At 32.9% G+C, this 12,746-nt stretch overlaps 2 protein-coding genes and 1 pseudogene across 3 annotated transcripts in view; 1 reads left to right on the forward strand and 2 right to left on the reverse strand.

Annotated features, from left to right (window-relative positions):
• Positions 1-1,019: 1,019 nt before the first annotated feature.
• On the reverse strand, positions 1,020-2,788 carry LOC128156071 (acetylcholine receptor subunit beta-type unc-29-like). Its single transcript, XM_052818062.1, has one exon. It carries the CDS (start codon positions 2,166-2,168, stop codon positions 1,686-1,688), a length of 483 nt encoding a protein of 160 aa, XP_052674022.1. The 5' UTR covers positions 2,169-2,788; the 3' UTR covers positions 1,020-1,685.
• A 554-nt stretch (positions 2,789-3,342) lies between these two features.
• On the reverse strand, positions 3,343-5,268 carry LOC128156070 (uncharacterized; annotated as a pseudogene).
• A 5,116-nt stretch (positions 5,269-10,384) lies between these two features.
• Positions 10,385-12,746, forward strand: part of LOC128192844 (nucleolar protein dao-5-like) — a 29,885-nt gene continuing 27,523 nt past the window's right edge. For both annotated transcript variants that reach the window (XM_052865837.1, XM_052865838.1), the window contains exon 1: positions 10,385-10,502. In XM_052865837.1, the coding sequence (XP_052721797.1) occupies positions 10,484-10,502 (19 nt within the window). In that variant the 5' untranslated portion in view covers positions 10,385-10,483. The remainder of the gene's footprint in view (positions 10,503-12,746) is intronic.

Consider the following 12,746-nt stretch of genomic DNA (forward strand, 5'->3'; position numbering starts at 1 on the left):
AAATATATATGAAGTATGAAAGTACAATTTTTTTATGTAGATTAATAACCAGGAGGTTTAGCCTTCTCGTTAACAATACTTATAAATTTACATAGAATCCAAAATCAATACTGTAGACCTAAAATAAGGTGCCAAAAAAGGAAGAAAGCAAAGAAATTGTCTATATACATGTATATGGAACTACAACTTTCCATAACTATGGAACTACAGTTTAATTGGCTATTTCATTGCGTAAGACCTTTAGGAATGCACCTCTAATGATCAAATAAAATTTGAGAGTCAGTCGTATACTTATAAGCAAGATACACGGATAACAATTCCTTGTCGTGTAAACAAGGCTTGTTTCCTGTTTTTGTTTACAAAGGTTCAATGTAGCAGTAAAAAATCTTTTTCAAGTTATTTTGTCCATCTTCTTATTCATTTTAAGCATAACTAAACAGTTCCTAAAGTTTTACACATTCATTTTATTTAAGTCTAGAACTGTTATTGCACCAACAACATTCAAAATGTAGACAAAAGCTTTGTTTACATAGCAAAGAATTTTAAGCTCCATAACTCGCTTATAACTGAAAGAATGATACTCAAATTTTGGTTGCCTATTGAAAATGCCTTACTAAGGCATTGTAAACATTAAAATAGGAAAACTAATTGTTGACCAACATCGAAACTATGCCCCTTAAAATTTGTGTACGGAGTAGAACGTACTGTGATAACATTCTCAAATATGATGGCTATTAAAAGAGTTTCGTGTCATCCATTTGTTTGCTCCCATAATGAATCATTCTAATATACATATTGCGGCGCAAAGTATACATTTTCCTTTTTTATCTTTCATGGTGATTTTCTATGAGGCAATTGATAAGAGTATCCCAACGACCCTTTTGTTTCTAACGCCCACCTCTACCCCTACCCCGAATCAACAGCTGTTGAGAAACGCAAAGAATCAATGACTGGACAGATTTAACAGTTTGTTATCAATAAAAATAGACTATAGTAACAATGTCAAAATAAGGCTCACTTTTATTCGTATTTTAATCAGATTAACATTTGATCAAGCTAACATACTCAGGTTATTTGAATCTTGTTAAAACTCCTTTAATTAATACATGAAAGTTGGGACCAATCTCCCAAATGGGATAAAATAGTCTGTATTAGATATAATATCCCAAATGGGATATAAATTTGAAGAGCAAAAACAAGAGAATTTTTTATTTTGCAAAATATGAGTCAAATCCGCAGTAGACTGAATGACATGTAACAACCATTAATTGGTTAACTTTTTTGTAACCCCACTGTTTCAGATAATGATCCCTCAGTATATCCATAACTTCTTGGGGGTCAATCTTACAAACAAAAGTTGCTAACCAAAAGTTGTTGCATTGGTTATCATAATGAATTTATGCGGATTAATTATAAATTTCTAAATCAGACATTTAAAATTTGCGCTTCAAATTTTTATCCCATTTAGGGCATTATATCCCATTTCGTAGATTGGTTCTGACCTGTTTAAAGTTATCATGATCCAAGATTTGAATTGCAATGAAACTTTATTTTGATAACAATCAAGACAAAAAGATATTTAAATTTAACTTAAAACACAAAAAATGTATACAATGTACATATATGAATAAAGGCTCTGATGCTGTATAAACTCATTTGACTTTGGTGATATCTCCAAAGCCTTGTCAATCACGTACGATAGCAATGAAAATGATAACTTGTACAACATACAACATTATAGACATTACAAAACAGAATCGGTCAAACTTCATGCCAATTTTCTTCCAACACAACTCGCATTGTTCTTTAAAATCATCATCCCGTTGCACAGGGGGGACATCTTTAATACTGTATAATGCAGAACCATCAGTGTCAGTTTGTCTTTCACAACAGAGATGCTGCAGCCATTTTGGGACAGGTTTGGTTTCAATATACAGATTAGAACTAATAATGACGACGAGAGTAACTACACCCCCAAGGGAAATGTATCCTAGCAACAGGTAACCCAGTATGGAGATGCTGGACTCGGATGATTCCGGAAGTTTCTCCTGAATAAGAGTCAGAAACACAACGCTCGCCAGTAACATTGTCACGGAAAATCCTATCCTCTCACCAGACTCGTTCGGAAGTAGGAAAACGAATGACTGTAAAACAGCTACAAACGTCATAGGGACTAACAGACTGGCTATAATGCAGTCTACACTATTTCTTTATTTGTCTCAACCATTTTTTTCTGATTTTTCTGCGTTAATTAAGGCAATTCACAGAAACACGCCAAGTACCGATTCGAAATATCAGAAAAATATGTGAATTTTTCTTGCGACATTCTGATAAAACCATTCCTTGTTTTGTCATTCAGTTTTGTGATAACAGGAATTAAAATGTTTACGTTTTAGACCTCATGTTCCTTATTTGGAATATTTTCTTAGAGTTAAAACTCAGCATTGAAGCAATGCAGAAACTGCAATATACATTTTTTAATGCATATGGACATTGACATTATATGCATCCAGTGTGATTTCATTGGACAGAAGGAATACCTGCATTGGGTGAAGAATGAGTGGTACTAATTGCTTGCATTGGATGATTGCAATGATGAATAAAGAGTTGCTCAATGCAGGCATTGGACGACTGAGGAGTCGCTCAATGCAGGCATTGGAAAAATGAAGAGACGCTCAATGCAGGCATTGAACGATTGAGGAGTCGCTCAATGCAGGCACTGGAACAACAGAGGAGACGCCCAATGCAGGCATTGGACGATTGAGGAGTCGCTCAATGCAGGCATTGGAAAAACTGAAGAGTCGTTCAATGCAGGCACTGGAAGACTGAAGAGTCGCTCAATGCAGGCATTGGAAGACTGAAGAGTCGCTCAATGCAGGCATTGAACGATTGAGGAGTCGTTCAATGCAGGCATTGGACGACTGAAGAGTCGCTCAATGCAGGCATTGGAAGACTGAAGAGTCACTCAATGCAGGCATTGGAAGACTGAAGAGTCGCTCAATGCAGGCATTGGAAGACTGAATTTATAGTGATTAAATGTAGGTATTGGGTGTCGTTTGATTATGATAAGTATTTCAATGCAGGAATTATCTGGGTTTTTTTGTCAGTATGTTAGTTGCTCGATGAAAGCATGAAATTTGATAACTGCAACTTTGTTGTCTCTCGAATGCAAAAAATTAATAACTGTTTAAGGTCACTATCTTCAAGCATCAAGTAATAGTCACTTTGCAAAACTAATTATTATGCGTTTGTGCACTGATATAGAATGGCAACATATTAGAAATAGATCAACACATCAAATGCTACATTAAGCACCTGTTTATGTTACAGGGAAATGCAATTATTTTCTTTTCCAAACCTATCAGCAAGCATTAATTTAGAGTCTTGGATTTTTTTTTCATTCCATAATTGATGTAAATGCTATCGGAAAGCATTTTAAAAAATACTAAAGAATGTTGTGCTTTAGAATTTCTTAATTTATTATTTTCTCTGCTTTTTGCTCTTCTCTGCCGCTTTCCTCTTTTTCGGAGGTAAATAGTTACCAGTGTACACCTGTCAAGAATCAAAATAAATCAAAATAAAAGACACTTCAAAATATTGCAAAAACTAAATATTGTGTATGATTTTAAATGAAAAAAGAATACTAACTGATGTTTTACATATAATTTTGAACTGTGTAACATATACAAAAAGAAGAATTTGCATTACCAGCTGCAGGGCTCTTTTCATAGCCTTGTCCTCGAGAAGTCTCCACTGGATGGGACATCAGAGTTTCTGGTATCTCTTTTACACTTTCAATCAAATGAATCAATGGGAAATCCACCTTAAATATATTAAGTATATTGAGATTCTAATACTGGGTATTACACTTGTACATAATTATCTGTAATAAATGTAAAAAATGAAAATCTGATAATACTAACATTTCTTGAAGTCTTAAGATACGTCATGACCACCGATGAAAAACTCTCCCACCATTGCTGCTCTGTGGAAGTAAGCAGGCCAGATTTCAGTAGTTTTGGGCATGTTTCTTTTAAAATGCGATCCAGATACATGCTCTTGTCTGTTGGAGCAACACACTCTGGGGCTCTTTGTAGAAAATCCATGTCCTAAACAATATTATAGAATGATTAATTCAATACATCTCTGTCTCTGTCTCTCACGCACACACACCGACTCGAACACACATACACTTAGAATGAGTAGCTACCTTGAATATCAGTATTCCACACCTATCCTGATGAACCTCAAAAGTGGTGTCATCAGCTGCATCCGGCATCCATCGTTCTCCCTCGCCCTTTCTATAGTGGAAAATTGGTATCCTTCTTTCTATTTATATAAATATAATATTGATAAAGAGTACAATAAAATAAGCATATTTTCGCATTAAAATATTTACTTATGCAAGTATGTTCCATTATATAAACCTATAGAATATTAATATTGTAAACATAAAATCTCAGTAATCTTAACAATTGTGAATGATTTGTCTTTTTCAAATGTAAATATAAGTAATAAACAGCAATGCTAAAAAGTTCACCAGGATTTGAACTTGGTTGGTACATGATCTAATCTTCTTTGGGCTTCAAAGGATTTGACCAGGTGACCAACCAAGTTCATATCCTGGTGAACTTTTTAACTTGCTGTTTATTTCTTGAGTATATTGATTTAAGTAACCTTTGTCAACTGTGTGGATCCGAAATTCAAATTGATCCCCAAGACCGTGGCTGTTGATCAGGCTATTTTCCATCCATCCCTTAAAATCCCAAACCAATTTTACCATCTTTCCTCGCTCAACATATGATAGCTTTTGAAAAGCTTGAAGCAGGTCTGAAAATAAAAATTTCATTATTGTAAAGAAACACCAGCAGTGATGTCGTGAAGCAATTGTAATGATAGGTTTTTCAACTTGATGTGAAATTAGATTTTACCATCTAGGGTCATAATGTCGCCTTTTAAAGAGCTTGAAAAATTTGAAAACATAGAGTCTATGTCCTCATGTGTATGGCCAACTGGGAGCATGTGCAGGTAACACTGAAGAAATAAAATATCTGTCACTGTATATGTCACTAACAGGTACTTATTAATGAACAGGAAATAATTCAATATTAAATTGTGCATTATGTAAACAAGAAATACCCCCTCAAATATGCCCAAATGCATGTATGTAGTAAGTAGATCGACGTTTCAAGTACATGTATATTCCAAATATGATTTCCGCGGCCCGGCGATCGGAAGTATTAAATGCCAAGGTGTCCTCGATCTCCCATAAGCCATTTTCCTCATAGTAAATCAAATTGATTTGGAAACGTTATATTCAGCCAATTCGAGTCAAAAGCGTAAGTACCAAATCTGATCGAACAAAACTGCTTATCGAATGGATAGTGTTTCACATTGGCGTCACATATAACTTCGAAAGACTGCATGATGACCCAAACACACGAACCATCACTATGCAAAAAAACTTTTATTACCAAATCACTTCCAAGTCCCCGGGCTTCCTCAAAAGGGTTTGAGGTAACCATGGTTGGCAACCAGATCTTATTTTGAGAAACCATTGTCTGCTGAATGTTTTGGTACTTCGCAGGGTTCCAAGATAATCGTTCGTCTCGCCACGTTATAATAAACACACTATTCACCGAGAATTTACTCGTGGCCTCCACGAATTCTTTGATGGCCATCAAATAGAATGTCATGGATACGTTGAGTGGAAAGTTTCGGTCATTTCCAGCACGGAGTTCGTTGTTGTAGTTAGTGAACAGATCTTTGTGGAGCTGGTCCTCGTCGGTAATATTGTATGTGTAAACATTGTATACCACACACAACAGTAAAAGCGTCCTCAAGGTCAGGTGCAATCTCTCCATGGTTATAACTCCACAGATTTCTCGATTCTTTGCTTGAATTTATAAGCACGGGGTAAATAGTAAGTACATCTGATGCAGGCTTGGGGCGAATTACATTGTAAAGTAATGCATTACATTACCATTACTTCATGAATTTGGGCATTAAATTACCATTACCATTACTTGATTTTCTTGAAGTAATGCATTACATTACCATTACATGAGTAAAGTAATGCATTACCATTACCATTACTTTTTTTTTAAAGTAAAGTTAATAAAGAGTTTTTGCAAATGTTTCAAATATACAACACTCTTTAACATATCTACAGCTTCATGCTCAATATCAGGTTCAAATTCAATGAATAAACAAGAGCCATTCTTTATTCGGTCAATATATAATCATATTGTGGCAATATGAACAACATGTTACATAAGTAAAATGATATTTATAGACATTTGGCATGATACAATATCAGATATGAAATAGAGACACGGGATAACATGCGTAACAAAAAACAATTTATGAAATAATGTTGCGGTTTTTAAAAGCTAAATATAGATATATCCCCAGATTACACAAATCTTTAATTTTGGACACTTAATTTTATTGATTTATAAACAGATGATTTTTCCCAGTTATATATCTTAATATTTTTTATTCATATTTCTTTTTACGGAGGACACTTTAAGACAAAAGATTGCTGTTGCACTTTATGATCGAAGTTTCAAAGGGTTCATCTTTTAAATGCATCCACCTTCCGGTCTATACTAAATAAATGTTTTTCAGGAGCAGACAAAGCTTGGACTGGAAAATACTGTTTGACGATCTTTATCTTAGGATATATTAAGTGCAATAATAGATTAAATACATAAATCTTGTATTTTCTATCAGTCCAAACTAATGTACAGTGTAATTAATTTACAAGAGAGAGAGAGACAGAGAGAAAGAGAGAGAAAATAAGTAAGATTATTTTCAAATAGGTTATAATATTGGAAGTGATATTGATTTTCATCATGGATGGACAGTGCATTCATTTAGCTTTTAAAGGTGCATGTCTGTCTCCTATTCTATTGTGACTTAGCGAAGGGAGGGGGATTGGGGTGTTTAGCACTTCATATAACAATAGATTGTTTTGATACTTAGATTATCCTGGGGGCATAGTGTGTTGTTGACACATTTCTTATTGAAGTGCAAACTAATTGTAGTAAATTGTTTAAATGATTAAAAACTCTTAATAACAACACTCTTAAAAATGTTATGAAATTGTGCTTTAGTAATATAAACAATTCAAAAATGAATTTTAAAAAACCTTTTTTAATAAAACATGTACAATTAAAACATTTTTTTCTCAATAAGAATTATTTCTTTCTTCTTTAAAAATAAATATAATCAAATTCAATTTCAACTATTCATTTATTCATCACATTTTTTTTAGTGAACATGCATAAATATGCATAGTAATGCAAAGTAATGCCATGTAATGCCAGCATTACACTAGATTTTGGAAAGTAATGCATTACATTATCATTACTTGTAATGCTAATTTTGAGGCATTACACATTACTAGCATTACTTAGAAAAAATGTAATGCATTACAATGCATTACCATTACATTTAGCATTACCCCAAGCCTGATCTGATGACATTTTACATTATAATAGCCATAATTGAATAATGGTGCCTATATCCGGTGGTTCTCACAGGAGTTCGTCTGATACAGTGCATTTGACCTCATTTTACGAGTTACAGTTCTGACAGAAATCAGTGTTGACAATTTTCTCGGCCCATTATCCTTGGTCAGTGAACCGACCGCTTTTATAAGACATACAATAAATACGTGGAATTTAACAGACAAAGCGGCACATTGTGTCTTCAACTTTCAAGACATTCAATACTTTTTAAATGAACATGGTATATAATAGCGTTGATTTATCATTAAACGATATTCAACCGATTTGTCTTGTCTTTAAATGCTATATATGTGTTGTTAATAAGAAATTACTATTTATATTGATCCTTTTCATATATTTTATTTTATACAAGTAGTAAATCATTATTGTCATTGTAAGAGTTGTCGTTCTTTGATTATTATGATATTTAACTTAGGTTTTTATTTCTGTTGGTTGTGAAGCATTTACCAGAAGGACATGAACGTATAATATAATATATCCCCATTTTAATGTATTTGAAGTGTCATTCCTGTAGATTTTAGTGTCATTGCGGTAATTTCAGGTGTCATTTCTGTAAATCCTGTCATTTTGGTAATTCGATGTACCGGTTATAAAGTCATTAATTTTTTCATGTACAGATTGGCTGTACTTCTACTTCCTGAATAAACACTAAGAGAAAATCTTGTGCATGACCAAACATTAACTCAATGAAATGTCAATGAATTTTTTTTCTAGAAATTTCAAAGCAGAATCCATAAATGATGATTGATCTGATCTCCAACCTTTAGAAACTTTATTGTACACAAAGCCTTGTGTATCTCAATGCTGTTAATTTATGTAATTGTTCTCATTCATTCATTCATTTATTTTAATCTCAACACCATTGCACAATGGTACACAGAGATTATAATAATACAATATGTGGTATTTCTTAATAATTAACAATGCATGCGTAAGAGAGAGAGAGAGAGAGAGAGAGAGAGAGAGAGAGAGAGAGAGAGAGAGAGAGAGAGAGAGAGAGAGAACATATACAACTCTGACTCGTTAATACAAATGTGAAGTATGGGGGTTCTAACCTGGGGAGCATTTTTTATTTATTTTTCTAATAAAAGCACATAATTTCCTCAAAGAACAGTGTTTTGTACTTGCCATTATAAATTTAAAACTAATAGCATTTTTTATTTTTATATTTATATTTGATAAGCATTGATTGCGTTCTTGCTGCAACGAGTTACAGCTAAGTATGTAGTGAAATTCATCTCCTATTTCGCACTTATTGCAATGAGCACAGAATCTTTCATGTCTGGGAATATTTGCCCAACGTCCACTTTCAATGGGTAGGTGGTGATTACATGTTCGAAATCTACAAAAAGTAATTGCATCATTTTTTGATAATGTATCAAAATAAAGTTCAAATTTTAACTTTTCCTTATAAATTCTATAATTTAGAGCTTTTGGGGATGATTGTAGAATAGATTGCCAATATTGTTTGAGTTGGTCTACCAACGTGAGTTTTATTTTTGCCTTTAGCCATTGTGAGTTATGTATAGTTTGATTAATCCATATATTAGATAAACCGCAGTTATTTAGAATATGTTTGATATTTTCATACCAAGGGATTTCCCCCCAATTTCGTGATTCATACAAATTCCTAGATCATATATTAACTTTGCAATTTTTGTATCTTTTCCGGTAAGTATTCTTGACCAATAAGAAATAATGCGTGTTTTAATTTGAATTTCAAGTGGGTATCGACCAAGTTCACCATATATCATGAAATCTGGAGTTGATTGTTTTAAATGGAGTAGAAGTTTACAAAATTTGAGATGAATTCTTTCTATAATTGCAATATTTGAAAAGCCCCAGACTTCACATCCATATAACAGTATAGGTTGGACAATTTTGTCAAATAAATCTAGTTGACACTGTACTGATAGATTATGAAATCTCCCCTTTTTTAACACTTCATATAATGCTTTTGTAGCTTTTTCGGCTAATTTCTGTATTGCAATTTTAAAAGATCCTGTTCTGCTAAATACTATTCCCAAGTAGTTTAAGTCAGTAACAACTTCAATAAATTTATCGTTATATTTTATCTGCACGTTTTCTTTCTGCCTACCTTTGCTAAATATTATTATTTTAGATTTATCGATATTCATTTTCAGGTTCCATTTTATGCAATAAGTATAAATAACTTATTTTCTAGCATGTCAGTAATAGTTGGTAAACCTCGTACATCAGACTCATTTAAAAAGTCATGTAAATCATTAAGGTACATAGAAAATAAGAAGGCTGACATATTTTCACCTTGCCTCACTCCGTTTTCACAATGAAAAAAAGTAGAGGTTTCATTATTGTAAACAATTCTTGACTTAATATGACTGTACATATTGAAAATGATATTAAACATTTTGCCACAAATATTATGGGATAATAGTTTAAACCACAATGCTTTTCGCCATACTTTATCAAACGCTTTTTCGAAATCTACAAACATACAATAAAGTTTTTTCTTCTTCATTCTCAAAAGTTCGAATAGAATATGTAATGTAAAAATATTGTCAATGGTTGAATATTCTTTTCTAAAACCTGTTTGGTTTTCATGTAATACGTTAAATTCATCGGAAAATGTATTCAGTCTCAAGATTTTTTAATGTAAGTATTTATATATATATATATACATTCTACGGCCAATAAAATTGAGATTAATTGATTATATTTGAAAGAATTCGTGTAATTGTAATTGCAAGTAATTGATAAAATTGTTGATGTGTTTTAAAATATCTAATTACATTTCAAAGTAATTTACCCAAACCCTGAACATAAATTACATTTATGGCCATCACTCGCGTAAATATATCGGGATCGGCCTTCTATTGAACCATGTGGTTGACACAGATGGCGCTATTTAAATTCAGTAAAAATCTAAGTCAACTTTGATTTTTTGACGAGTCACATACAAGTCCACAATGAAAAGAAAAGGAGAAGGTAAGACTGCAACACTCCATAATTTACTTAAGCATCACATATGAGCATGCATTGTTGGTTTAAACAGGTACATATAACGTGACGTACAACAGTCAACACGTGCCGATAGGCCTATAACGATCTTAATATTCTTCAAACGTGCTCTTGTTTTGCGGACATATTTTTCCATCGTGTCATTTATGGACATATCCTCAAAATAAAGATCTTTTTAGTGTTCAAATTCTATGGGCTCGAACATTCGACCATACTCAAATACATGAAATAGTCAAAATCGAACAATTGTACTTAATGAAATCTCTCTATTAAAGATCACACGTTTCTCAGACTTAACATGTATAATATGCTGCATCCAAAACATTTATTATTAAATTAGTTTCAGATTTTTAGCCCTACAGGAAAAACTGTGTAGACATGTCAAACAGTTGTTTGACCAGTTCTGAATAAGGCACAGATTCGGTGCTGTAAATGTTCCTGGGTGTTATTTTGAGATATAATTTTCCCTGATGTACACTATACCTTCTCTGATATTAATGCAAAATTACTGTATCAAATTTTCTTGAATGAAATTTTATTCTAACAAATTGTGTAGGAAGCCATTTTACCAGTTGTGAATAAGCAATGGAGTTCCGAATAGCATAGCTGAAACTGGGTATTCAAATCAAATGCAGATAAAAAAGTTTCGGCCCTGAACACCATTGATATATTACCTGTTGTACAACAGGTTTGATGCATACCACCCAGTTATTGGTAGTTTTTTAATGTATACAGGTTTATTGCATGGAAATAACAGACAGAATCACTGTAATAATAAATTAGTTTGTAAATTCCGGTCAGAATATATTTGCAGACAGAATCACTGTAATAATAACTAGAACTTTCTTTGTCTTCAACAAAAAGTAAAGGGCTTTTCGACATCCCCTTTCCCTAATTGATCGGAAATGTGAGGTAAAATCATATCTATTTTTTTTTTTTTTTTACACATTCTTCACCGCCTTGGTATAATCAGTTGCCTAAATATAAACCTTTTACGGTGTGCGTATTAGGTATCTTATTATAAATATTGAATATGAAAATATTTACTTGAAAACTATTTGAGAAAACGTACCACGCATGAATTCAGTTAAACATCCATAAACGATTTTTATCCAACTTATAAAACCGGAAGTTCTCAATGGTTTTAAACGAAACTTAAAATATAGGATAATTATGACACTTTTAACATTTTCAATTCCTCATTTTAAAAATTTGGTTTTGGGATTAAAATTTTAAAAGATAAGGGATCTAGAGGGGTGAAAGTTGAAATCAGCCCTTTAGCTGTATTTATTTTTATTTTTCATCAGATTTTTAAAATCCTTTCGGTTTTTAGTTCTGAGTAAAGAGTACACTTTATAAACTATGGTCCGTAGGGCCACTGTTTGACTTCTTATTGGATTTTTAAGGGCGTGATTATTGCAATGTGTAGATTTCAGTCTGGCTGTTTCTACAGAGTTATGAATTAACTTTAAGTTTCCGTAGGGCCTAAGAAAAAAAATTGTTTGTTTCCGCTTTCCTGACCGACCCTAGCTTTTACCCCCCGACTCAAAACTTTTTTAAACTCTTTTCCCCTTAGAGGTTTCTATCCTTTAACCCTTAATGACGCGTTTTGACGACCCTGGCCATATCCTTAATGACGACTTTTGACGCACCCTATATACAGCTCTTAATTAGACCCCTCAACACCTGTTGTTTATTATAAACAATACTGGTATACACCTGGCCATGTATACGGATGGTTGTTCACTCATTCTAAATAAAGATATCACGTGATTTACCTGTGTATGGTGGCGTGATGCATTACTACAATAAACAAAGATGGCGGACTACGATGCGGACATCGCACATGTTTTCACTTTTTGTTTATAATCAAGTTTAGGGGCAGAATTTTCTAGATTTATTGGTAGTGAGATTGAATGATGAAAGCCAGATGTCAAATTCATGCAAAATTTTGTGGAAAAATCTGTGTAGTTACAGAAAACGGAACACAAGGTGTGCATTACCTGCAACCCCTAAATACACGAATATACCGGTAAATTTGTATTTTTTCAAAAAGTCAACACACTTATTTTGTTAACATGCTAGATTTATCAAATTCTCTTACACCATTTATTGAAAAAAATTCGTAAATATAAGTCTGAAAACGATAGACTTTAATTGAAAAGTCAGCCACAGGTACATTTAATTATTCACTATCAAAAAACGAATTCC

The sequence above is a fragment of the Crassostrea angulata genome, chromosome 7 (assembly GCF_025612915.1).
Source record: "Crassostrea angulata isolate pt1a10 chromosome 7, ASM2561291v2, whole genome shotgun sequence".
NCBI classification, from domain to species: domain Eukaryota; kingdom Metazoa; phylum Mollusca; class Bivalvia; order Ostreida; family Ostreidae; genus Magallana; species Magallana angulata.